This window comes from Recurvomyces mirabilis (assembly GCF_035927965.1).
Source record: "Recurvomyces mirabilis strain CCFEE 5264 chromosome Unknown scaffold_12, whole genome shotgun sequence".
In the NCBI taxonomy this organism is placed as follows: domain Eukaryota; kingdom Fungi; phylum Ascomycota; class Dothideomycetes; order Mycosphaerellales; family Teratosphaeriaceae; genus Recurvomyces; species Recurvomyces mirabilis.
In genome coordinates this window covers 308,802-334,336 of record NW_027041946.1, presented here as the reverse complement: position 1 = coordinate 334,336, position 25,535 = coordinate 308,802, and the positions used below count along the sequence as shown (strand labels likewise).

General features: G+C 53.0%; 11 protein-coding genes and 1 non-coding gene across 12 annotated transcripts; 8 read left to right on the top strand and 4 right to left on the bottom strand.

Moving 5' to 3' along the window:
- Positions 1-292: 292 nt before the first annotated feature.
- LTS14_005143 lies at positions 293-382 on the top strand. The gene has a single exon. It is a non-coding gene; the product is annotated as a tRNA-Thr (tRNA).
- Positions 383-1,075: 693 nt separating this feature from the next.
- Positions 1,076-2,192, bottom strand: LTS14_005142 (uncharacterized protein; the record flags this gene model as incomplete). The annotated part of the gene is made up of 2 exons (XM_064837841.1): positions 1,076-1,239; positions 1,304-2,192. The coding sequence occupies 2 exons, from the start codon at positions 2,190-2,192 to the stop codon at positions 1,076-1,078; spliced, it is 1,053 nt and encodes a 350-aa protein (XP_064694545.1).
- A 1,596-nt stretch (positions 2,193-3,788) lies between these two features.
- Positions 3,789-6,602, top strand: LTS14_005141 (uncharacterized protein; the record flags this gene model as incomplete). Its single annotated transcript, XM_064837840.1, has 1 exon — positions 3,789-6,602. The coding sequence occupies one exon, from the start codon at positions 3,789-3,791 to the stop codon at positions 6,600-6,602; it is 2,814 nt and encodes a 937-aa protein (XP_064694544.1).
- A 366-nt stretch (positions 6,603-6,968) lies between these two features.
- Positions 6,969-8,429, bottom strand: LTS14_005140 (uncharacterized protein; the record flags this gene model as incomplete). The annotated part of the gene is made up of 2 exons (XM_064837839.1): positions 6,969-7,109; positions 7,176-8,429. 2 exons carry the CDS (start codon positions 8,427-8,429, stop codon positions 6,969-6,971), a joined length of 1,395 nt encoding a protein of 464 aa, XP_064694543.1.
- A 605-nt stretch (positions 8,430-9,034) lies between these two features.
- Positions 9,035-10,832, top strand: LTS14_005139 (uncharacterized protein; the record flags this gene model as incomplete). The annotated part of the gene is made up of 3 exons (XM_064837838.1): positions 9,035-9,187; positions 9,240-10,615; positions 10,667-10,832. The coding sequence occupies 3 exons, from the start codon at positions 9,035-9,037 to the stop codon at positions 10,830-10,832; spliced, it is 1,695 nt and encodes a 564-aa protein (XP_064694542.1).
- A 47-nt stretch (positions 10,833-10,879) lies between these two features.
- Positions 10,880-12,784, bottom strand: LTS14_005138 (uncharacterized protein; the record flags this gene model as incomplete). Its single annotated transcript, XM_064837837.1, is given in 2 exon segments — positions 10,880-12,510; positions 12,529-12,784. 2 exon segments carry the CDS (start codon positions 12,782-12,784, stop codon positions 10,880-10,882), a joined length of 1,887 nt encoding a protein of 628 aa, XP_064694541.1.
- Positions 12,785-14,940: 2,156 nt separating this feature from the next.
- LTS14_005137 (uncharacterized protein) lies at positions 14,941-16,032 on the top strand (the record flags this gene model as incomplete). The annotated part of the gene is made up of 1 exon (XM_064837836.1): positions 14,941-16,032. The coding sequence occupies one exon, from the start codon at positions 14,941-14,943 to the stop codon at positions 16,030-16,032; it is 1,092 nt and encodes a 363-aa protein (XP_064694540.1).
- Positions 16,033-16,646: 614 nt separating this feature from the next.
- LTS14_005136 (uncharacterized protein) lies at positions 16,647-18,264 on the top strand (the record flags this gene model as incomplete). The annotated part of the gene is made up of 3 exons (XM_064837835.1): positions 16,647-16,680; positions 16,734-16,850; positions 16,901-18,264. The coding sequence occupies 3 exons, from the start codon at positions 16,647-16,649 to the stop codon at positions 18,262-18,264; spliced, it is 1,515 nt and encodes a 504-aa protein (XP_064694539.1).
- Positions 18,265-19,350: 1,086 nt separating this feature from the next.
- Positions 19,351-20,397, bottom strand: ETF1 (Electron transfer flavoprotein alpha-subunit; the record flags this gene model as incomplete). The annotated part of the gene is made up of 1 exon (XM_064837834.1): positions 19,351-20,397. The coding sequence occupies one exon, from the start codon at positions 20,395-20,397 to the stop codon at positions 19,351-19,353; it is 1,047 nt and encodes a 348-aa protein (XP_064694538.1).
- Positions 20,398-21,452: 1,055 nt separating this feature from the next.
- Positions 21,453-22,511, top strand: LTS14_005134 (uncharacterized protein; the record flags this gene model as incomplete). Its single annotated transcript, XM_064837833.1, has 3 exons — positions 21,453-21,524; positions 21,581-22,356; positions 22,406-22,511. 3 exons carry the CDS (start codon positions 21,453-21,455, stop codon positions 22,509-22,511), a joined length of 954 nt encoding a protein of 317 aa, XP_064694537.1.
- An 837-nt stretch (positions 22,512-23,348) lies between these two features.
- On the top strand, positions 23,349-23,723 carry LTS14_005133 (uncharacterized protein; the record flags this gene model as incomplete). Its single annotated transcript, XM_064837832.1, has 2 exons — positions 23,349-23,409; positions 23,461-23,723. 2 exons carry the CDS (start codon positions 23,349-23,351, stop codon positions 23,721-23,723), a joined length of 324 nt encoding a protein of 107 aa, XP_064694536.1.
- A 232-nt stretch (positions 23,724-23,955) lies between these two features.
- On the top strand, positions 23,956-25,416 carry LTS14_005132 (uncharacterized protein; the record flags this gene model as incomplete). Its single annotated transcript, XM_064837831.1, has 2 exons — positions 23,956-24,737; positions 24,798-25,416. 2 exons carry the CDS (start codon positions 23,956-23,958, stop codon positions 25,414-25,416), a joined length of 1,401 nt encoding a protein of 466 aa, XP_064694535.1.
- Positions 25,417-25,535: the final 119 nt, after the last annotated feature.

The following is a 25,535-nucleotide window of genomic DNA, read 5'->3' as shown; positions in this document are numbered from 1 at the left end:
TCGACTGCCGACCTTGTGTTTTACCTACGGTGACAGGCACTCTCTGCGCGTCCTTAAGAATGCGCTTCTCGCTACTTTCGCACCCGAACCACCGCAGCCATAGCGATCCCGTAGGTCCTCTTGACGTGATACCGTGTCATAGCTTCCCTTGATGATATATCGCACCGACTTGTCGCAGCACTCTCGCCCCTTGGCTTCGCCACCCTGCTTCACACCACCGAACCAACGTCACTCCCCGGCGCATTCCCAGCTTCCAAGCATATGTAACAAGTCAATCAACCTTCGCATCTCAATTACGTAGCTCAGTCGGTAGAGCGCCAGTCTTGTTCTCCGTTCGGGGTTTTGACTGGGTCAGTCGTCGGTTCGAGGCCGGCCGTATCCACACCCTCCGCTACTGGAGGCGCGACCAGAACGATCAAGTGAAACCTCCGTTCCCTGCAGAGTGCAGGCCCCCCATCCGGAGGTGGAATTCGAAGGATGGGGTTTTCTTACCACTCCTATTCGACTGCGCTCTTCCCTGCACGGCGGGGTCGAGAAGTTTGGGTTTCTTTCCATTGCTCAAAAGGTAAACGTCTGCTCTGCGGATGTTTCCTCCCAGCTGATGCCTACGGGGTCAACTGGTCCATGTGCACTTTTGGTCGCCATACTTCTTGCGGTTGAATGGCAGGCGTTCAGTTGAGTGCTGATCGAGGTCACTACTACCGTGGATCTTTGCTCGGAGTATACACTGGCGGCCCTTCAGTGCGGTCCATACTGCATGGCCGTCTTCTGGAGTCTGGGAGATAATACTTGAGATGACTGTCCATGCAATCTTGAGAGTACCCAACCAAAAGCATGACTTAAGTTTTCCTCTCCGGTATACCTTACGTTCTGCGGTGCTCACATTGCGAAAAGGCCTGAGGAGTATTGTCTTGGCATTGAGCATACAAAATCGATAGCACCACCTACTACCGTACACAAGTGAGCAGCAAAGCTCTGCCTGCTTTGAAACAACGACACCAGCCAACTCCACGCTGAAGTACATCCCATCATAACAATCAAGATCGTTATCGTAACACATTCGCTCGTCTCACACTCATTCGGTTTGCGTTATCGGCTCGGCCGCTGCAGAAAGTGCAGGAGCTTCTTGGCTCGTGGAGGTCGCAGGTGGACTTGCTAGTGGCGAGCTCGGGACTGGCATCATTGTGCCGCTTACAGTTGCAGCAGGATTTGTGGTACCGGCGTCAGATATCTGTCGTTCTATGCAGAATGTTAGCAACACATTGGTACATGTATAAATGGTTTGCAAATGTGAAGCACGTACCTAGCTCACGAATCCTCGACTTCAGCATCTGGTTCTCCCTAGTCAAAGTCTGTGTCTCGGCTTGGTAGAAAGCACATTCATCTCTCCCTCCTCCAAGCAGGAAGTCTTCAGTGTGTGGCCCTAGGCCGCTGGATGTTGGTCTGATAGCTGGAGATAAGGCGCGTGGGCTTTGACCGGCATTTGACAGCCGGGAAGAGCTTTGTCGCGAGAGAGAGTGCGGTCTATTGAAATGGCCAGCATGCGGAGCCACTGGCGGTAGACCAGAAATTGATCCAGGTCGAGAGTATATGGGCTCTGTTGGCACTGTGCTGGCAGGTGTATGAATAGTGGACGGTGGTGTCTGGAAATGCGATTGCTCGCTTGAAGTTGGTGAAGGCTCATGTGACTGCTGTTGCCTCTGCAGAGTAGCCAGCTGATCCTGCTGTAGCCGTATCATCTGCAGTAGCCTGTTGACTTGTGCCTCCTGCTCATTCTCCAGCTCTTGGTGCAGCTCTCCTAGACTCGGCTGCCGGTGGTGGTGTGGATCTGCAGTGGCCATGACGAAAGATCTGCGAGCGCTTCTCGGCGAGGATTGGTTGCTGCTACTTTGCTGGAGCTCGCCAGGAGCAGGGACGGTGGGGTCGTTGATGATGAGATTATTCATGAGACTTGATCTTCTGCGCTCCAGACCGTGCATGCTGCGGACTGGAGAGTTGCTGCCCGGTGATCGTTGGAGGCCACGGTTTATAGTCGCCGCAGCCTGGAGTGAAGACAAAGGGGGTGATCGTGGTGAAGGCGGGCCATTGCCTCTCTCGATATGGTTCAAAGATATTCGGCGTGGGCGTGATGCGTTCAATGGAGATGTTCCATTCGGGGATGGCGAAGTGAGCAAGCTGTTAATGTCCGGCATGTTTGCACGAACGATCGTTCTGTCATCAACGTTGTCGTGTTAATCCTGTCAGCTGGCCTCCACTCATGCTTGCTGCTGGAGTCAATAACGGGACAAAGAGCAGCAAACGCCAGTCAGGCCGTTGTGCATGTGACCTGCAGCCAGCTGCGTGGCTCGCGCCGTAGCTGGAGTGCAGCAGCCTTGCAAGGATTGTGGTCGAGCGACAGCACCAGAAATAACCGTATAAACTGATTGCCAAGACCATGGTCTTATAAGATTTGATTACACTTTTATCAATTTTTAACGTGGTCTTCAAGCGCAGGTGGTCTTGTGGCAGAGCGTGGTCTTGGCAACCAGTTTATACAGTATTCGTTGACTTTGACTTTTCGCTGTTTGCTATTGGTGCCCAAACCGAATATGTCCCACCTCTACCGGCGACTTGGACGGCCTCGGCCAGACCGTGGAAGTGACAGATGCACCTCCATTACGACCCCGCCACCGTTGTCCAGGATTGACGAGATGCTTGTCCTTGTCAACACTTATCAGCATGATGCTGTCAGACGGGATTGCTTGTAGCATTACCTCCCCGCAGCTCACTCCGATTCTGCGAACGTGCGTTCATTCCTACAGTAGACGGCGCAGACGCTCCATCATTTCTCATCACATCTCACCGGCAGGCTCGGGGGCAGCCGGCTCGCCTGAGACAGCCGAGCAGCGCAGCCATATCCACTTCGAAGTACTGGTCCAAATGAAACACGACGATGTTGGCGTACGCTCTCGTCGGTTCACGGTATGCCGTGATGATAACTCTTACATTCGATATCCAGACGGCTCTATTGTGTGTACTCACGCCTATACCTGTCTGTTCACTGCCGATGGCTTCAACTATCATCTATGAACATCACGATAGCTCAATTTAACTCCAGCTCGACTCGAACTCTCAAGTCCCGGCAAGCGTTCCGGATGCTCAAGGCGCGACAAGGCGCAAACGCCCAACGCCCGTGCATGAAAGCCCACTTCACAATCTGGCCCTGGACTATCCATGGTCAGAGTCGACACTAGTTACCGACCAGAAAAAGAGACGTGCGCGTGATGCTAGAATGTCCTGACCTCACATCCTACTTACTCCAGTCCTGTCTATTTCTCTTACCTTCTAAAGCGACATACACCCAACGAAACTACCGAGTCCTGTGCTGTATGGCCGACTCTATCGGTACCGACCATATACAGTCACGCCACAAAGCCACGGCGTGGAACCTCAATTTACGCGCAACGGTCGCTAGCAAGGCATTGCGAAACGCGTCTTCGGACACCTGCAGCACTGTCCGACGCTGCCTCACCTGTGTATAAGCCCGCCCGTTTGTCTCGACGTCTGCTTGACGGCCCCGGATGGGACTACCTTCCTTCGCCGATGCCGCCTCGACGCCTCTCTCGGTGTACTACCACGATTGGCACACGCAAACAGCAAGTGACGACCGCCTGACGACTCAAAGACAAAGCGTACGATCTAGGAACTCGCACCACCCTTGGGATGAAGACAATGCGACTACTGCGCAACTCTCAGCCGTGACCGAGTCTGCGCAGCAACCGCCACAGCTGCGGCCGCGTGTCTCAAAAATGTCTCTGTTCAACCTCTTCAGCAGACCTAAAGTAGAGAAGGCGCGCGGATATGCCGAAGCTGGTCTCGCACCAACGCCGGCACTGAAGACCAAGCAGTCGGGTACCTCGAGACTCGATCTACTCGCGCAGGAGAAACCCGTGGATGCACCGGCACGGTCTGCAAGTGCTCTTTCTTTCCGCAGGCATATCGACAGACCTGCTTCGAGGACGTCGAATAACAGACCAGCTGGACCGCCTACGCGACGCACAGCATTCTTTGAACCACCTCCTCTGTTCCAAGCATATCCTCAATCGGCAAAAGATGGCACGCTCCGGGTGTCATCCGTCACGGCCGAGACTGTGCTACAGAAGAACAAGTACCGGCAGACCATCCTCAGTGTACCTGAAACCACTCCACGAGGCAGCACAGATGACAGCACAAGCATTCAAGCCCGACCAAGCGCGAAAACATCGCTACGACATGTTGCCAATGGCTCAATCACTTCCTCCGAGCTTCCCAGAAAAGTCATTGTGCTCGTTTCGGCTGGCTATCTGCTGCAGTATGCTGAGACTGGTCCGGCCAATCGTTTGCCGGAGAGAGTCCTTCAGCTTGGGAAGGACTCGGCGGCTTTCGCTTGCGACTTGATACCTGGAAAGCATTTCGTGCTGCAAATTTCGCAGACGGTAGATCAGCAGGGTGTAATCGTGCCCACCAGTGGCTCGCTGTTCACGAAGCTAGGGTTGCGAAGTGCGGCTTCGAAACGTGTTGCCTCAAATCTGCTGCTGGTCATGCCGGATGCAACGGAGATGAACAGTTGGATGGTGGCTATACGGGAGGAGATCGAGGTGCTAGGGGGATTGAAGACAAGATCTCGGACCGCTGCAAGTACGCTGAAGGATGATTTGGAGGAGGAGGCGGACGAGGACAGTCAGAAGTCGCATGATGTAGATAGAGACATGGCTGGTCCTAAGAAGCGTGGGATACCAGCAAAGAGGCTCAGTCAACTCTCGTCCCCACCATCCCGGATGCGAGATGATGACGAGAAGTCGGAAACTGGAACAATTGATGACATCGAGGAAGAAGCGCAGCAGTTGGCGAACGAGAGCAGTATGTCCCTGGACGTCGGAGGAGTTGATATTGATGCACAATCAATACATTCTTCGGTAGCTGCGTCGCTGGACCAACACAGGCTCAACAGTCTCCGGAGCAATCAACGAATCTCGCATTCAACCGTAGCTACGACGGTCGGATCTTCGAGAGCGAATTCTCTGAGCGGCTCACCGCGGAACGAAGTCAGAGAACCTGTCAAGCTCGAGGCGACTGCCGAAGTTCCCCAGCAGAAATCTCAGTATCGTACACTGGCATCCTACTTGGGCGGTAGAAGGCGCTCTGCTATGCCGCTGTCGATTATGAAAGAGAAGCCATTGCCTATGCCTGATATGCACCGTCAGTCAAATGAGCGCAACCTTGAGCGGGAGTCCACGGAGAACAGGCGTATAAGCTCGTCGCCACGGAAGTTGGTTGTGGCAGTCAGTGAGCCGGATCTTCGGGCCACCGCAGATCTCAAGGCGCGGCATGACTCGAGGATGCCGACGCCGCCTAAGCTCCACGAAGAAGACGAGAGACGGCATAGTGTCGTTGGCGACCTCCCATCGCCCGCTACCTGGACCAACGATCGGTCGCCACTGAAGAGGACATCTGTGATTCAAGCAGCCACGGTGCAAGCCAATGCGCAGAGAGCGAGCATGCTGCGCGGTTCCACGCGGTCGAGCGACGGCTTCAGGAGTCGAAGAGCATCTGGCCAACCCAGTTTCAGTCTTCCTTTGAGGATCAACCCATCCACGCCGGAGAATCGGCCGCCCACAAGGGACAATCAAAGCTCGTTCAATCAGGTGGAAGCAAGTAGTGGAGAGCCGACGGTGCATGTATTGACGGCCAAAGTCGAAGCCACCCAGCCTGGCGCTCCCCCATCGAAGGATGGCCAACAGCTGCCCCTTTCTCGCTCTCCATCTGGCCGGCTATCGCTGTTTCCCTCGGCCACGCCGTCGCCTGCTGTGTCACAGTCGCCAAGTCCGAACGACATCAGAAGTCGTTCACCTTCCGCAGCAGCGATGGCGCAAGCTCATAGCCAGTCGCTAAAGCGACCTACGAGCATACAAGTACGTTCAGACCGTGCACCCTTCGCCCACAGCATGCGCATGTCCACCCATGGCATGGTCCCGGGCCAAGCACCAGCTCGCTCTTACACCGCGCCAATCCGAAGTTTACGTCCTTCCCGATCATCAGCGCAGTTTCAGACGTCGAGATCAATACCTACTATTGCTACAACAGTAATGTCGCCGGCCTCTTCAGCGCAGCCTTCGCCAACGGACCCCTTTAGTGGCCTTTCCGCCAGTGGTGACCTGCCTGCCTCGGTAGAAGCTTCAGACAAACCCACGCCTCTACCGACTGACCGCGCGCTATCACCGACTCCATTCCAGTCCGGTCCGTCATCCCGTGCTAGCGGTCGTAGAGTCCGTACGATGTCTTCACTGCCAGACCTGGACTTCGGTATCCCCGTCGTTGGCTTGGGACCACCCGCACCTCCACCCTCAGTCCCGCTACCTGCACCACCACCCATTGGGAGTATAAGTCGGCCATCAAGTCCTGCCCTAAGCATGTTGAGATCGATGCCACTCCCTCCCACCGGTATGGGTGCAATAAGCAGGCCAAGTAGTCCTGCACCTGGAAGACCATTACCTGTTCTTCCTGGTGGCATGCGTACGAGTCGCCCGACTAGTCCTGTTCCTTTCGCCAGCAGTGGGCTAGGTATACAGATGGCTGGTTCATGATGACCTTGGTCTTTCAGGCCTGATTGGCCAGTTAGTATGCATGCCATGCCGTGACTCTGAGCTGGATACTTGGCTTCCTGGCTACGCGTGCTCTTGTAGTTATATGCTCGACGCAGGAATACGAATCACGACAAGCTGCGTAAGCTTTGGCCCAAGTTTTGGATATAAACAAAGAGTAGGAAATAATGCAGGAGTGACTGGAAGCCTATTATCCATGTTGGGTTGGCATGTTTGGATTATTTTTTATCTACACGAAAGATACCCACTTTAGCGTATATAATGTCTTGAAGAACATACCGTCTATTCGACTGAGCCTGACGAGCGGGTGAGATTGCCATCCTCCCATTCCTACTGTTGCAACAGAGGTCACGAAAACTTGGCCAATGTCTCCTTGACCACACTTTCAGCATATTCCTCTGCATCGTGGCCATGGATCCATTCCTCCCTGGGCATTTTGATACTGTCAGGATTTGTCTTCACTTTATCCCAATCGGCTTTGTGCCACATCTATTCTTCTGTCAGCACAGACAATCGCAAAGAGGCAAGTAACGAAATGGAAATAACCACACTCACATCCCTCGTAGTCTCGCCTGTCTTCTGCACAGCCTTGACCCTATCATATCGTATATCCTGGAATGCTCGAGTCGCTGCAGCAATATTGTCCTTGCCGGCTTCACGAAGAGTGATGGCTATTGTGACTCCGTCTTCCATCGCCTGAGTTGCTCCCTGCGCGCTCGTGGGCAAGAACGGATGAGCAGAATCGCCGAGTAACATCGTTCTCCCACCATCACTAACCCACCGAGGAAGGGGATCCCGATAGACAAGTTTCCAATCCACCAACTTGTCTTCAGGAGTCTTGGAGATGATGCGTTTACACATTGGATCCCAGCCATCGAACACTTTGTAGGCGTCTTCGAGCTTGCCGGGAAAGGACCACGACTCGTCGATGTCTTTGTCGTCGATATGCGTGAGTACCCAACAGCAATCGCTGCCATTCTTGATGGTCGAGAAGAGGAAATGCACATCTGGACCTATCCACCCATTGAAGGTATCGCCGTTCTCGCAGAAGTGCCGCGTCTCTGGGTCCGCGAGCATTTCTCCATTCGTGAACCAAGCTCGGAAAACAGCGTATCCGGAAGACTTGGGTTTGTCGACGAAGCCGAGAACGAGCTCTCGGGCTTTACTCCTAACGCCATCGGCGCCGATGACCACGTCGGCTGTGCAGCTTGTGCCGTCGGCTAACTCGATACCAGCGAGGGCTTGGGTTTCGAAGTACTTATGTATCCTGCAACCAAGATGAATCGGAATCCCGAGGTCGTCCTTGACATAGTTGAACACGATCTGATGAAACTCGCCTCGATGTCCATTGAACACAGGGGCTTCTGGATTGGGCGGAGGCGACTTCTGGTTCATCACGATTTCACCAGTGTCGTACTTGTGGATGTTGAACCCATAATGTTGCAATTTGATCGCCAGTGGATCCAGGCGATCCGAGATCCTGTCGCCAGAGCTGGTGAACCATCGCCGGAATATACGTCCTGCATTTGCACCAAAGGAGATGATGTCGCCGAGGACTTTTAGGTCTTTGAAGGACTCGTATAGCTCCACGGTGTGGCCTTGTCGGTGGCATTCAATGGCTGCGCAGAGACCACCGAAGCCAGCGCCTACTATCAAGACCTTGATGCCACTCTTTGGCCTCCCGGGCTGGACTGGCTGGATAGGTCGATGCTGACTGGGCTGTGTGGTGGTGCCATCGGCTTGGTGACCATTGATGTGAGATGCAGGACTGAGGATCGCTTCACCTGCTGAGACTGCTGAGGGTGACATTGTGAGCACCCTCTCCTTTATCACTCACCAGCCAAGGTGGATTGCACGTCCAGAACACCACGTCTGCGCAAGTCTCAAGAGTACGGTGATGATCGAATTGTGTGCCGACGCAGCAGATAACATGTCGTCTACCCATTTACGGAATCCAGCCGTAATGAGGATATGGAACAGTTACCGGCATGTCCTCAATATGAGTTGCCGTATCATCATGTGCTAGAGAGATGTATGTGCCGGGGTGACTCGTGCCAGGCCCTAATCTACCCCACATGCCGTGAAGCTTTGAGCTTGAGTGGAGTGGAGTTACTCTTCGTGTTCGCGGGGATGGAATCTGGGGTTGCAATCGTTGTTGAGCAATCGTGCCGTGTCTGGAGGCTCTACATAGTACGGCAATTGTAGTCAGTATTTGCCGGAAGTGCGTGACTAGAACATCGAGTCAGACAAGCCGGCAAGCACGGCAGGAGACGTGCCCTTCCAGATGTGGTTGTGAGCCTATGTCTCTTGGAACCATCCGTGTTTGCTGATATTGATGTAGAGCAAATCAGGACATCACCTTCGTAGCATCGCTATCATTGTTCAAAACCTGGAATAAGGGCTCTCCGTCTGCCATGGCCGTGGTTGAGAACTTGAGGGCCGCAGGCTCGTTGTCGAGCCTGTTGTCATTGAAAGTGTTGGCTCTGGCGTCAGTATTGCTGGCTGGACTGGGTCTTACGTGGTTGGTCGTCGATTATGCCAGAATGCTACGACTTCACAGGAAAATGGTATGTGCAGAATGTTGTATAGAAGCGTATGGCTCTTACTGATAACTTTTAGCCACCCGGACCCATACCTTGGCCAATCGTAGGGAGCACTTTCTCCCTACCCAAATTAAAGCCCTGGTACTACTTCGAAGCACTTTCGAAGCAATTCGACAGTCCAGTGATCACTTTTTGGATTGGCCGCAGTCCGACAGTCTGGATTAATGACGCAAAGTCTGCTTCGGAGATACTGGAGAAAAAAGCTGCGATCTACTCGTCCAGGCCACGGATGGTTGTCTTTGCCGAGTTGACAGAGATGCATCAGTCAGCTGACCCGAACTCCAAGCTGCCCGGCAATAACCTGGTCACTATGTTCTATGGCGAGCGTTGGCGTGTCCATCGCAAGATCACGCATCAGGGTGTCGGCTTGCAGCAGGTGCGAAACTATCGTGGCTTCCAGAACGATGAGAGTCGATTGGTCGCATACGACATTCTTCATGACCCGGCCAACTTCGTAGCGTATTATGAACGCTATGCAACAAGCGTCGTGTCAATCATTGGCTTTAACCGCAGAGTGTCGAGCATTGACAATCCGATCATTACTGAGGTGATAGCAGTGATGCAGAAAGCTGCTGAGCTGAACGTGCCTGGTAAAGAGTTCCCAATGCTATTTGAGACATTCCCAGCGCTGTCTCATCTGCCACGATCCTGGTTCCCATGGTTTTTCAAAGGCATGAGTCGGCGACGCAGAGGCCAGGACTTCTTCTATACCCTTGCCGAGGAGGCGCACAAGAAAGACCCGACACAGACGTGCTACGCGAATTCGCTATTCAAGGAGCAAGAAAAGTACAACCTCGGAAAGCCAGATATATCAAGCCTTGCGGGTAACCTTTTTGGTGCTGGTAGTGATACCTCAAGCTCGACTCTGGTCACCTTCACCCTGGCATGTTGCGCTTTTCCTGAAGTCCTACCTAAAGCCTGGGAAGAGCTAGATCGAATTGTGGGTCACCACAGAAGTCCGTCGTGGGAAGATGAGGCGGAGCTCTCCTACATCAAAGCTTTCGTGAAGGAAGTATTCCGCTGGCGTAGTGTTGCCATCATTGGTGGCCAGCCGCATGCTCCAGTGTCTGACGATGAGTGGAATGGCTATTCGATACCCAAGGGTACCTGGACTCAGGGTAACGTTTGGGCAATCCATCACAACGAGAGAGACTTCCCCGATCCTGATCGATTCAATCCCGAGCGCTTCATGAAGGATGGTCGGGATGCTCGCCCCTTCCCTAACGAAAAAGGATACATGACTTTCGGCTGGGGACGCCGAGTGTGCTCCGGCCAAGGCCTAGCCGAGCAGGGCACCTTCATGACCATTGCAAGGATGTTGTGGGCTTTCAACATTCAGAAGGCGCTTGACTCGCAAGGGAAGGAGATCCCAGTTGATATCTTCTCCTATAGGTGCGTATGCAATCATTGTGCAGTTGAAAGGATCACTGACATTCGTGCTAGTGACGGCTTGAACTGGCGACCGCATCCGTTTCCATGTCGGTTTACTCCTCGATCACCCGAGATTGTAGATGCAATTGAGCGTGAAGGACGGCAAGCGCTGCAGGACTTATCGATGTATGAAGGAGAGTCGGAAGCAATCACAGCATTCTTCAAACGGAACAAGTGACCGAGAGAGGGGACATCAGTAGTGGACACTCGGTGGGCCATTGAGGATTAGTCCTCTCCATCGAATTTATCCACGCTTTCAGGTCCCAACTCTGACACGTCATCTCGATCTCTGGCTTGTGTTGTGTCCGCAGTTGTGTGATCAAGATCCTCGGATGCAGTACGTTGATGCAGACGTCGTCGCTTTTCGTGGCCCGCGACACCACACTCGTGCATCGACACAAATGCACTTTGGGGAACTGCATCGACAGAGAATTCCCAATGACTCCAGTACTTCACTTGGCGACGCCAATGATCTGCACTCTCAACCTCTTTCCCTCCGACTAGTGGCCTGAGCATCGAATTGTCATATTGTTCAGCCTCGTCTGGTGTTTTCCCGACAATATTCCAGAGCTGTTGTACTTCCTCCTTCGAAGCATCCCGATCAAGGTGTTCGAGGAGTTGCGCCTCTGCTCTGGCAAACGCCGATGGGCTTAATGATCTCCTGCGCTTACGTCGAGGTGCAGGATCGCGCTTCGCATCATTTCCAAGCCCTTCCCCTTTCTCATCGTCATCGGCCAAGGCTGCATAGTGGTCAGAGCCATCTTCGGATAGGCAATCTGATTCGCTCACCTCCGTCAGGTCATCGCTGCCGAAGTCAGACAAAACCACGTCACTGAGATCGTCGGCACTGGTCAAAGTCGGGTCTATATCTGCAGCACCAAGCTCGTATTCGATCTCACGTGCAGTGAGTTTCACTCCAGTCTTAGTGCCAGGCCGGCCGTCTTTGTACCTCTGAACGTCGCTGTATACCTCGATACCTAATCTCTGTGGCAGCTTGGCCCAATATGACGGCCACGTCGGCCGCATTCCAAGTATTGAGATCGCAGCCCTCACGTCTATCTCGCGGACTTCGGGCTTGGGCTGCCAATTAGCCCGTGAATCGTCGCTTGCCCGCAGTCGAGATTGAGACTGATAAAGGGTGCCTTGCACCAGGCGGCGTGTTTGGTACACGACGAGACTGTACAGGTCTTCGAAGGCTGTGCGGAAGATGGCAGGACCTTCGATACTGCCGTCAGAGGGTAAAAGCTCACGCCAATTTTGCTCGGAGCCCAGCGTAGAGTTCATGAAGATCGTACTCGATAAATCCAGCAGAATCTCGGGGTTAAGCAACCCAAGTGCAGTAATTTCATCGTGGACGTCATCTTCTTTGATTGCTGCGGCCCTGTCATCTTCACTTATGTTGGAATCATCCTCAATGACGGTGTCCGTGCCGGCGACGATCGAGGCAGCAAATCTTTCATCAACCAACCAATCCGTACCATAATTTGCTCGCTCGTGGTGCGCATCTCTAAATTCCACTTTCTGTCTCAAGACATCTGCTGCAGCGTTCAGGTTGGCTTCAAGCTCAGGGCTGATTTCATATGCAGCAGACACGTTCTCGAACGAGAACCCTGGCGTATGAGGCTGAGTGAGTGCCTCCGTGGCCCCATCCTGCAATAGATTGAGATAGAAATGTATCTCGGGTTCACTTTTAGTCGGGATTGAGCGCGACAAGGCCACCAAATTAGTGGATCCATACTTCTGAGCATTACGAAGCACCGTCTGCTTCTCAAAGCTCGTCCAGTATGATGCACCGATTTGTGAGGATGCCAGAGGTTGGTCATTGAGGCTCGTAGATTGTGTTACCTCGCTAATGACTGTGTTGAAAAGCTTACGATACTGTCTTGCACTGCTTTCCTTGGATGTGGCGGATGCATAGCCGTGGTCACGGTGGAGTTGACTGGCATCATCTTCAATATTGACATCGCGAGATGTGAGTATAGGTAGCCCATCTACTTGCCTCGAGTCGTGATCGGTGCTCAGATCTGCGTGCTCGCCTTCGGAGGCACGGGAAACCTGGCCCAGCGACCTTCCATCACCTGCTCCATGTTCGGTCCCGGAAGACTGCACAATTTGCGATCGCAAGCTCATCCGCTGATGCCGGTCAGTACGACCGAAGTGCCGTCGACAGATAGATGCATATCACGTTACACGGGAAGTCGCAAACATCGAAGTCAAGGGTCGAGCGGCTAGTCCCGGCGGGCCGTCACCGCAGCTTTCCAGGGGCGATAGTTGAGATGTCTAAGGCAGAGCGAAGTGTGGGAAAACGTATACGCCAGAAACCAGGTCATCTGGCCTGAGCAGTGACACAGGAAGCATAGCGGATACCGACTACTTGGAGATACTTTCTGTTCGCTCGTGCTATGCACGGTACCTTGATCTTAGCCAACATCAGTACTGCAACCAGCCCGTTTCTGGACACAGTATGAGCTGCATGGATTGCTCTTGACAAACAACAATTTCGACTCCACGAGCAATCTCGATAGGCCATGTTGCCGTCCGAAAAATCAGGAGTACTCCCTCGAGCCTATTGCAGTCCCCGGTGTGGAGTTTGCAACTTGTATCTCGCGGCAACTCGACGTATCTGAGCAGTCGCGCTCGAGTCCGGCAACATCACGTAAAAGGTTTTCAATGCTTGTCGAGTCGGCTCACTTTTGCCAGGTGCCATCTCGTTCCTCTGGCATAGTCTCCCGCCACATGTAGGGTGATCCGATCAAGCAATACATGTCATCGTCGTATGCTTCCCGGGGTGGAAGGCTGCGTGAGTTTCGATCGAGGTTAGCTTCAACCAGGAATAGTCCAGCGCTGCGTTGTACCGTGGACCTCACGTCTGCCAGCTTGAGTCCACACGCTGCTGGCGCGAAGCAAGGATGCTTCAGACTGTTGTGACGGCCTAGGCCCGTGAGATGAGGGACGGATCCGCGAGTTTTCGCCGTGCCCAAAGTGATCGGTTGCCAGCCATGGGTCGACTGTATCATCATCCTCACCGCGACAAGTACAATGGCACAGCATCAAAATCTACTTGCGACTCTTTCCTTCTCACGATCTCACCCACAACAGCCGTCTTTGGGCGCATTGCGTGTAGCATGCATATCTCCGAAGTCTTTGTTGAGGGACCGCATGCGGCTTGACATAGCACTCAGCTCTGCGATCGCCATCGCCTTCCATAGCCTTACATCTACGCCGTCCGCGTTTCAGATCGTCCTCGCCCGCCGACGTACTCGTTCAATGATAAGAGGCAAGTTATTAGCGACGACGACAGTCACGAAGGATGGCCCATCACGCGGCCCAGGAATGCGGAATGTCCCGTACACTCCAACATATGCCAATGGCTTTCACCAGCTGGCATTGACACACGGCTACATGTCTACTAACTCGCAAGTTCTTCCAGCAGCGGAAACAGGGCTATTGACCACTTGGTTGAGATTGTATCATCGCCATGTGCTGCAGAGCTCCATGGCGATAGCATGCCTTGGTGTACCTGGGCGACACTGTATTGGCTTCTTCAAGCTTGCGAGTGCTCGGGATGGTCGAACGAGCATCGTAATCATCGTCTTCAGGCTGACAAGGTGCAAGCTTGTAACACTACCGGTATTGTGACTATGTCGGCTTGAACGCAAACCGACAAAAGGGCTGCAGAACGACAGCTCTAACTAATTATGGTATAGCTTTCCATGAGCTACTGACATCGGAAACAACGACAGGATGCGATTACGGCCAAGCGGGCAGTGGCTGCAGTCTCACTGACGCTCAAGAGATCCGTACGGATGGCGGTCTTCATACTAGCCACAGACGAGCGGAAGATAAGTGCGATGCAGCATGCATGGCGAACGTCGCGAACGGAAACATTTGAACTTAACAGGCACACTTCTTGCCTCGCTGACCTCACAGCTCCACCGCCGCACACGATAGGTGTCGTTGCTTCCTGGTAGCACTCACGACTTTGATAAAGGTATGATCACACCCGCAATCATCTGATGTGAATGTACGGACGATTCCCGCCTCGGAGCCAGCCTAATGATCGGGAAATTCTCCACAGATCACGAGACCAAGCCGCAGCTGCCCTTATTGTGAATGGGTCTATGCTAGCTCTCTTTACAATGAATTTGAGCCAGCTATTTGTTCGACGATACATCTCAGCGAGCATTGTGAGACAACGCATCCTCTATAAAGTCGGCACCCTCATCGCCTCAGCTGATCACCACGCAATACCCATACAGTTGCTCGTATACATACAAGACACCACCATGAACGGACGCAACAACAATTCTCCCTCAACCTCGTGTCGGATGATCATCGACCCAAACGAACCTCGCTACGCGCCCCGTCCGACACCTCCTCCGGCGAAGTGGCGAGAGCTGCAGTACGAAGTCCGAACCACGACGCATCCCGTGGTCCCAGGCTTCATCATCGCAGGATTGCCTGGAGGGTTCACCGGCAATCTCCCTGCGGTAGCCAATACACAGTTTCACCAGTGGCTCCAACGTAATCCACCTCTGGTGGGCGGTCCTGGTGCTTCCCCACGCTCGCCCGTGGTCCCTCCAGCTCAGCTACCATGGCAGGGGATGCAGCTCCCACCGCAACAGCCGCTACCTCACCAGCAGCCACCTCGACAGCCACAAATGACGCCCAAAGACGCACCGCCACCAGCCAGCCCTGTCAGTACGCCGAGAAGATCCGTCGATACTCGCATCAGGGACAACACTAGCTACGGTGAGATCCTCAAGGGTCGCCCGCATTCCGCAGCCCGCCCACCACTCAACATTGATATCAGTATTGCTGAGATCTGTACTTTCTTCCCAAGCTGGTTCATCAACCCCCTGGTCATACTGCGTGCTATGCGGAATGGGTTCACACGCAATACATTGGCGGATTTGCAGATCGGAGCGGTTGGTTGTACAAGTGCCGGTGATCGCAAGAAGACGGAAGATCGGCTCCAACAGCAGATCAGCAGGGGTGGGAAGCTGGAGCAGGGTACCGAAGCCAGGTGGGATAGAGCCAGCTATGTCCAGCGTGTTGGGTTGCAGAACGACCTCACGGCGAACTACTGGAAGCAGCGTGACGGGTATGGGCCGAAAGAAAATACTGTGGATTGGGACGACTTCGAATTGGTGGGCGTGTCGGCTGCCGTTCCTCAGGCGAATTGGCCTACCGGTGACGACAAGTTGCTGCTCACAAGATGCCTCGAATTTGCCTCTGCCAACCAGGGGCTACACCTTACTACTCACCACTGGGCGTGGATCATTCAGAACCATCTCAGCGGAGTCATGGTACCACCAGCACCAGCTGGACCAAATGCAAACCGCGACACAGCTGCAGTCGGGCGCCTTTTTGGTTAGGAAGTTGGACTGGAAGGTGTTCACATCCGGTGGAGTACGTAAAATGCGCAATTTCATAGTGTCCATCAATGTTATTCGAATTGATTCTACTCACCACAATTTTAATAGGTACGATCTGATGACGCTCACCGTACGCCTCTATCTTGAAGTATAGTCCTGTTCGAAGCAGATGAATGTGGTCAAACTCTGTCGCCAAGGTGTGAATGATAGACTACACATTCATCAACAAGGTGACGCAGATTCCTACTCCTCGCCAACACGGGGAGGCACGCTAGCGTAGCTTGTGCGATTCAAAGAAGATACGGCACGTCGAATGCCAAGGATACCGCAAGCTTCCTGTTTGTAGAAGCAGGATTTTGACCTCCGTTTCTCAAGGGCACTTCGACTTCCAACCTCTTTCGCAACAGCCTCTTTATCCTTACCCGCCCCGCGTCTTTGCACATAGACAGTCACACCTTCGCTCCATCACCCCACCAGGCATTCACAAAGATACACTGCTGTAGCACTATTGTTAGCAGTCGCAGAGATTGCCTTTCACTTCTCCAGCCGATTGCGACTAGCAAGCGATAAGCACAATAGTCTCTCCTTACCAATAATCATCTACAGCATTCAACATGGCTGGCAATCCCCTGAACCTCCTTGGCGACTGTAAGTACTACTACACTCGAACGTGATATATCTGTACTGATAGCATGTACAAGACGGTACGTTTGCCAACAGTCATGTCGATGACCTGAAGTTGGTTGGCACCAACGACCAACCACTTGACTCCAACTCTACAACGAATGATGGAGACTTCTTATATCTCCATGCAGAAGGTAGCTATATCTGATGATACCCTCATGAATACAGATGCTGATTCTCATAGACTTCAAACCTGGAATGTTCCCGTCCGAAGGGGATGCAAAGGTGATCAAGGAGTTCGACGCATCCACTATGTTTCCACATGGTCATCCGATCCCGGTCTATTCGATCACCAAGGCTGAGTACGCTGCTTCGCCCCATCTAGACGACTTCGGACTAGAGTCAGTCAATATGTGTCTATCTAATGCAGACACACCTGCCGTCAGTCCTGCTGCGGTTGTACCATATCTCACCAGCGCTGCTTACCCAGCATCCAAGGGTCCCAATCCACCAAGTGCTGGCCGCGCCAAACTCACTCGCAACGTCTCATCTCTTAACAACGCCTTCCCGATCTCCAGTCGTCCCATCCCAAACCATCGTCTCAGGCAGAAGTCGAGTTTCTCCATCCTGCAAAGCAAGCAGAAACGCAAATTCGACGAGCTTGACTTCGACAACGATGTCGACGCAATCCCACCTTTCAGGACTTTGCCTACTAGCATGCCGGGCACGTTGCCAGATGCCCCAAGAGGCAGCCCATCTGGGATCGTGCCCACATTGGCGAGTCGTGCGCAAGATGCCATCCGCGAGATGAGGGCAGGGTGTCTCAGCCCGATCTTCGCAGACAAAGCTCGACAAGCGCCACAGTCCCGCTCGCCTACTGATTTCGTTGACTCCATCGAAAATCTCACGTTTAGAGACCGCGGCCCAGCAAAGAAGAAGTCGAAGCGCACCAAGCCGTCTTCGACACACTCGTCCGCGCCGAGAGCCAACCCCATTACCACTAGCCCAATTGGTATCATCCCTGCTACTGCTATGGCAGCCACTATGCCGGCGACTACAACCCATCAGCCGGCTGCGATTATACCCTCGCTTACAAGCACGTCTCGCCCCCTCAGCGAAGCGAGTACGAAGACACTTACACCATACGCGAAGAAACTCATCAGCACCGGCCATCTACGCAATGCTGGCTACGTGTCTGGTTTTGATGACATCTTCGCACCTCGCGAGAATGCTCGTCTGCCCGACTGTAAGATGAGCGCAACAGAGATTCTCTACTTCTTCCCACGTCACACTCAGTGGCCAGACATTATGCTGCGTCTCCTTGGTAACGGCTTCAACTCATCGACAATGGCAGACGGCATTCTGTACTACCGCGGACGTCTTGATCTCGAGCACCATGAAAGACGAGATGCTGCACAGCGCCGCCAAGTGTGCCACTCGGGAAAGGAGAAATTTGGCGACTCAGCCTGGAAGTCTAGCGAGGCTACAGCGGCCGAGGTCCACCCCGTCACCGACTACAACGTCTCCTCCGCCACTCTACCGAGCGGGCAGCATGCCACCATCCTCCAGAGCCTCAAGCTTGTCGACGTCGCACGCGGTGTACAGTAGTGGCCGCATCGCAACGATCGGGGGCTTGTTAGCCCGGTCTTATACTTCGCCCATCACAACCCTGTCGTCTGCGCCGACTACACAACGGATGATGTTCAACGTGTAGCTGCCGATCTGGGCTTCGTAGAGGCTGTAGGGGCTAATAGTCGGGACTGGGACCAGCAGTGCTTAGCTAGGATGCGTGTTGCCACCAAGGCAGACAAGGACCGGATTGCTGCAGCTGTTGTGGTTGAAAAGCTTCGCAACAAGGCTGAGTTGTAGGCTAAGACGGTCGACGGCCCCGCTACTGAAGCTTTTGCTCTGGAACGGGAGATACTTGGCGCAAGAGTGATGCTGCAGCCAGTGATGCCGGATGCCAGCAAGACGCATTCCAGTGAAGACCTACTTAAGAATTAACAGCACCGTCTTACTCCAGGCAGAAAAGATGAGGCCAGACGGCTGACTTTGGCGTACCACAATCGTTGATGGTATTACACCACTTGCGGCGCTTCAATATGCACTACCGGCCGAACTTGTGTTTAGAATGCAATACGTTCGAGATCGTTGCATGGTTGTCTCGAACTGTTGTTCTTTGGGTAAGGCGGTCCGGAGGATGGCTGACGATGGACAGGTGGTTGTGCATTGGGGTGAGGGCGATAGGTGCATTGTCGACTCTACGTCCAATATCGAACGAGGTTGGATCGGTGGTGGTGGCTGATGGGTACACCTTTCGAAGATTTCCGTACAGAGTCTCCTGGTCGTCTCGATGTAAAGTAGATGCACACAGTAGTCGTTCAACATGTCGACTATAGTCGAGCTCCACGTCCAGCTTCGGTAGAAGAGCAGATGGTCTCTCCTCAGCTCCTGTATCGATGTTCCGGATCTTTGCAGCATAGTTCGACTTTCATGTTAGTGGTCAGGTAAAGTGAAGAATCCATTGCAGGAGCCCAAGGCAGTTCAGAATAATTCTCATAACATCATACGGAAGAACTTACTTACACACGAGCCACCATATATACAATCCTCGCAGATGTGCACATTCCTCCCTGGAATTCATGAAAGACGCTTCGAAGCTTGCAGAACATCCCGCTTCCAACACCCCTACCATCACGAACTCTTCAACTTCTCTGTCATCTCCGGTACCTTCTCAAACAAATCACCCACCAACCCAACATCCGCCACCTGGAAGATAGGCGCATCGGCATCCTTGTTGATGGCGGCGATGACTTTGCTGTCCTTCATGCCAGCCAAATGCTGAATAGCACCACTAATCCCGGCGCACAAATATAGCTGAGGTGCCACGTTCTTGCCAGTCTGACCCACCTGCAAGCTGTTGTCAGCGAATCCGCTGTCAACAGCAGCTCGCGAAGCACCAATCGCGGCACCCAGCGCATCAGCAAGAGGAGGGATAAGCCTCTCGAATTCCTCTTTCGACTTCAAGCCCCTGCCTCCCGAAACGACTCGTTCCGCACTCGCAAGCTCAGGCCGGTCACTCTTCGCCAAGTCCTCACTGACCCACGTCGTAGGACAAGGAGCCTTGGGATCCACACCCTCCTCTACACTGGCACTGCCTCCCTCCGCGGCACCAGAAGGGAAAGCCGTACCTCTCACCGTAACAATCTTAGGACTATCCTCGGACTGAACAGTCAGGATAGCATTCCCAGCATATATCGGCCTGACGAAAGTATCCTCAGACTGAATATCAGTGATATCAGACACCTGCTGTACATCCATCAACGCCGCGACCCTAGGCATTAAATTCTTGCCAAAAGCCGAGTGGCCCGCTAGGACATGCGTGTACCCTCCTTTCTTGATGTTCTCGATCAACATCGGAGCCCAGTTCTCGGGGAGTCCTTTATCATAGTCGCCATTCTCCACGAATATTATCTTCTCCAGCCCTTCGACTTTGGCGGCTTCGTCGGCGACGGTCTTGATGTTGGAGCCAGCTAGGATTCCGTGGACAGGCCCGCCAATCTTTTGGCCGGCGGAGACGGAGGCCAGGGAGGACATGTTCAGTTTGCCTTCGCGTTGTTCGAGGATGGCGAGAGTCGAGGCGAGACGGCGGAGATAGGCTTGGGACAGTGGTCGTGGACCGACTGGACGTAGACATGATGTGACGTGCCGTAACACACCACTTCGTGTTGGTAATGCCATCGATGGTGGTGTGTTTGGGGGTGGTCGACCTAAGATAGATTCAATGCTCATCATATGCGATTGCGGCTTAAGTTTGGGCCGAGGTCATACGAAAGCTCGGACCCTCCTCTCTCAACTTCACTTGACTCGGGTTTATTTACAACCGATTCCATCACGTGAGATTTGATACCATGTGCTTTCGCTTGTACCACGGTCATTGTGGAAAGAAGAGAAATGAATTCACTGTTACACACCACACGAACTTGACAGATCGATGCTCCTGCAGCCGGCGCGACGAAACCTGGACACGCGAGTCACTACTACCCTTCGAATCACGGGCGGAGACATGGGTGGTCCGTGTTTTGGACTTTATGAACGCCGCCTGGCCAAGTACACGGATGGCCTGCACATCTTTATAACTAGAGCACTCCCGATCTATCTGGCGGTACTACTCGCACGGAGTTCTCTGTAAGCATAATCGATGTCTGGTATACGACAACAACGTATGCACCCTTGTCTTCTTAGCTCGGTATGCTGCACACGCCTTGCTCAGCCGGCCAAACGAACCATCGTCCCGTCTCCGTCTTGATAAGCCTTTTCTCGACCAGCGACATGATCAGCGAGCCTTGCAGAAGTCTCTCATCGTGTTGATGAAGCTGACTGCAAAGTGTGTAATCAACATGTCCTGTTCCGGGTCGCGCTACGAAATGCGTGCCAGATTTGAGCTAGCTTTGAGCTTGATGATCCATTCATCTGACCACGAAGTTCTCTATCGCGCTCAGTTCACATGCACAAACGAGGCGAGCCACCAGCTGCGGGTGCAGGTGACATGCGGCCAATGAATTGCATACCGCACTTGACCATGATGAGGATTGACAATAGTCTCTGAGCGGACGTCGTCACAAACAGTAGTGGGCGAAGTAAGTACTTTATATAGATCGCCGTCCATCTCTGACCACCATCTGTGACTCATATCATCAAGACTCCTGCTCATGTACATCATTCGTGACCAGGACTAGTCACACCAAATACCTACGAATTAAGAAGCGATGGGGTCCTTGTATAAGATGCTTCGAATGAAGCTTTCTCCACCAATCGACACGAAACCCTCGCTCCGAGGTCAGACCGTGCTCATTACGGGTGCAAATGTGAGATCGTTGCCAGGCTTGAAATGATTAATAGGGCTAGACAGCTAACGAGATAGGTTGGTCTCGGTTTCGAAGCAGCCTTGAAGTTCGTCCAGCTGGGCGCCGACAAGGTAATCATGGGTGTCCGTTCGGTCGAGAGGGGCGAACAGGCGAAGCAAGAAATTGAGCACCGGAGTGGTCGTACGGGTTGCTTGTTGGTCTGGCAACTGGATATGCTGGACTATGGAAGCGTACAAGCTTTTGCGGAGCGCGCCTCCAGTGATCTCGATCGTCTGGATGTCGTGGTGCTCAATGCTGGAGTGTTGATGTCGAAGTTCGAAAAGTCCGCACACGGCTGGGAGAAGACATTGCAAGTCAACCTATTATCCACGATCTTGCTGGCTCTACTCTTGATGCCCAAGCTGGAAGCAAGCAAGACAGAGAAGCATACGCCAGTGCTCGAATTCGTCAGTTCTGGTAATCACATGCACCTCACCAGCCTCGACGATCAGAGCAGCATTTTGGACAGCTTCAATGCAGCCGAACACTACTCGTTTATGAGACAGTACGATCATTCGAAGCTTTTCCTGGAGTACGCCAAAGCTGAGTTGGCCAGGAGTTCAAGCGGAGATGTGTTGGCAAAGCCAAACGTCTGCGTCCTTTCGGTCTGTCCGGGACCTGTGAAAACGAATCTGGTTCGCGACTTCATGAGTGCCTGGTATCTGAGACTTGCAGTGGGTATGGTCGGAGTGCTGCAGCGATCGCCTGAAGAAGGGGCCAGGACATACATTAGTGGAGCAACATCAAGTCTAGCAGTGCATGGCAGCTTCTGGCAAGACGACCAGGTCCAAGGGTATGTGGATTATCAGATTGCGCGATTTCTGGTACTGATATTGCATTAGGCTTGCACCACTGGTTGAAGGTGACGACGGCCATGCAAGACAGGCCAAAGTTTGGGGCGAGCTCGTGGCAGCACTGAAGACTGATGTGCCCAGCCTGGTCGTGTAGTATGATCTAGGCCAGTCATTCATGTGGGCCGTACGGATATAAAGTCAGTTACGGCGTTCTTGACTGTGCATCATCTCATAATGATGCATCTCGCGCGTGATAGAATAGCGGTCGTGACCGAGTTACCTTACTGGGACGGAAGGTAACCGGATGATCGTCTGAATGACTCCTTGCTCACTCAATACTGCCAACGCTTTGTTTCCGACGGACCACGTCGTCTCACCATCCAAGGTTAAGGTGCCGCGCATGCTGAAGGAAGCCTGCGGAAGGAGACGAGAAATGTTGACGCGTGAGAGATCTTTGAACTGACAAGCTAACCGCTTCCGGGCAAAGGGCCAGAGCTGAATATGACCGTCAGCATTACAATGAGCGTCATCTTCTTTCCTATGCCTGAAGTTCGCATAGGTCTTTTTGGGCTGATCCCACACTATCGTAAGCATCGCGAACTCCAGAATATAACCTGCGTAGCGTACTATGAGCGCACGGTCTCAAAGCTGCACCAGGAGAGGCGCATGTTTCCTTTTCAATGAGCGGTGCGATCAACACCACGTCGACACAAGACAAGTGACTAGCCCAAGCTATCTTGACTGGGAATGTGCAGGCCGGAGCCGTTTTCTCACCTTTGAGAATCCACATTCTCCTTATCATCCTGCAATCGTGCTTACTGTACAGCCGATGTTGAAACTCATGATGCTCGGCTGAATGTTCTGCTCTTTGGCTCAAACCTTGGATAACCATCAGCTTACTACAGCAGCTGAGCTGAGCTTAGTATAAAAGTCTTATTCCGTAACCTTCACATCAAAAGCAACTCACACTCATGATCTGCCAGTTCACATAATGCCACTCACGACGTCGCTCCCGTTTGGCCTCGACGAGGTGGACGTTGTCATATGCGGAGGTACGACAGCAAACACCTTTCCTTCTAGACCGATATACTGATGGGAGATAGGTGGTTTGGCCGCATGTGTAGTCGCTGGACGTTTGGCAGAGGCCGACCGCGACCTTGTGATCCTCATGATCGAAAGAGGTCCCAACAATGCGGGCTTAGATATTGTCCAGCATCCAGCACTATTCATCATGAATCTCTTGCCAGATAGTAAGACGGCATTGTCCTATAAGTCAAAACAATCGAAGCAGCTGGCCGATCGAGAAGTTGTAGTACAGACTGGTGGAACGCTCGGTGGCGGCAGCAGTATCAACATCATGCTGTGAGCAACCCGTAGGGCAGATTGCCTTGAAAATCTCTTGACGAGTGGCTGATTGGCAAGAAAGATACTCTCGCCCTGCACTGGGAGACTTCGATGCCTGGAATGCTCCCGGCTGGTCAGGCGACGACCTTTTGCCGTACATGAAGAAGGTAAATGGAAATCTGGTGTTAGTGATGAGCAAATCCCGCCGCTAACAATGTCAGATCGAGTCCTATCATGGCACCGGCACGGACTCTATGCACGGGAATGACGGACCACTGCAGATCAATAAAAGTGTGAAACATGGTTCTCGTGGGCCTACGGACTTTTTGCACGCCGCGAATTCGTTGTGCATACCAACGACTACTGGCCTACAAGATGGCTTGCCGGACTCGATCGGCTACGAGTATGCCAACAGTACGATCACACACGAGGGCAAGCGTCACGATGCTGCTACTGCGTATATTCACCCGAAGCTGAGGGATGATAAGCATCCGAACCTGCACGTACTGTGTGAGACCAAGGTCAGCAGGATTCTCTTCGATGGTAAGAAACGTGCCGTTGGAGTGGAACTCAGCAGCAATGGGCCGGCATTTGATGGCGCCATGAATGGAGGCGCAGTAACCACGATCAAAGCGCGCAGACTGGTCGTTGCATCTTGTGGTGCAATAGGCTCGCCCTTACTGCTCGAGCGGTCAGGACTCGGTAGCTTGGAGGTGTTAAAGAAAGCGTTTGTGCCTATGGTATCTGATCTACCTGGTGTTGGTGCCGAATATCAGGACCACAACTATGTACCTTGGGCATACAAGACCAATGGGAATTCTGACGATGCTCTCAACGACTTTTGGCGAGGCCAGATCACCACAGAAGATGCTGAGGCCAAAGGTCTGCTGGCATTCAGTGGCTGTGATCTACACGGCAAGCTTAGGCCAACAGTCGAAGAGGTGAAAACCCTTGGTCCAGCATTTGAGGCAGCATGGGAAAAGGATTTTGCAGATAAGCCTGGAAAGCCTCTTATGCTCGCAGCAGCCGCAAGCACGTGAGTTCTGGGTACACGGCATTTCGTTGTGTTCATCAATGCTGATAACATGGTCGATAGGGCCGACCCAACACTTCCACCTGCACAGTACTTCTCCGCAAGCCACTACACAGCATATCCATACTCCAGAGGCAAGGTGCATATCACTGGACCTTCACTGCAAGATCCGATCGACTTCGAGACTGGATTTTTTACAGATGAGCACGACCTTGACCTCAAAAAGGCGGTATGGGCCTACAAGAAGACCCGGGAAATTATGCGCCGAACGTCCATGTACCGCGGCGAGGCACCAGAAGAACATCCAAGGTTCCCAGCCGGCTCGGCAGCTGGTCTATACCATGGCGAGAACTCCCTGATATCTCAAGGCAAGGTCCAATCCTTGCTGTACAACGCTGAAGACGACAAAGCCATCGAACAGCGCCTTCGTGAGCGAATTGCTACGACCTGGCATTCGTTAGGCACATGTCCGATGAAGCCAAGAGAGCTTGGAGGTGTTGTTGATCAAAAGCTTAATGTATATGGTGTGCGAGGTTTGAAGGTCATTGACTTGAGTATTCCACCTATGAACGTGGGAGCCAACACACAGATCACGGCCTACACCATTGGAGAGAAGGGAGCTGATATCATCATCAAAGAACTCGGTGTTTGCGACACAGCTGCCAATGGTATAACAATATGAGTTCTAGCCGGTGAATAGTTGCATCCACAATCTCTGCTCAACCCCTTTTGTCTGAATGCACCGCGCGGGACATCGACAGTCGGCTTCCATGCCCATGTAGCAGTAAGTTCGCGCGAAGT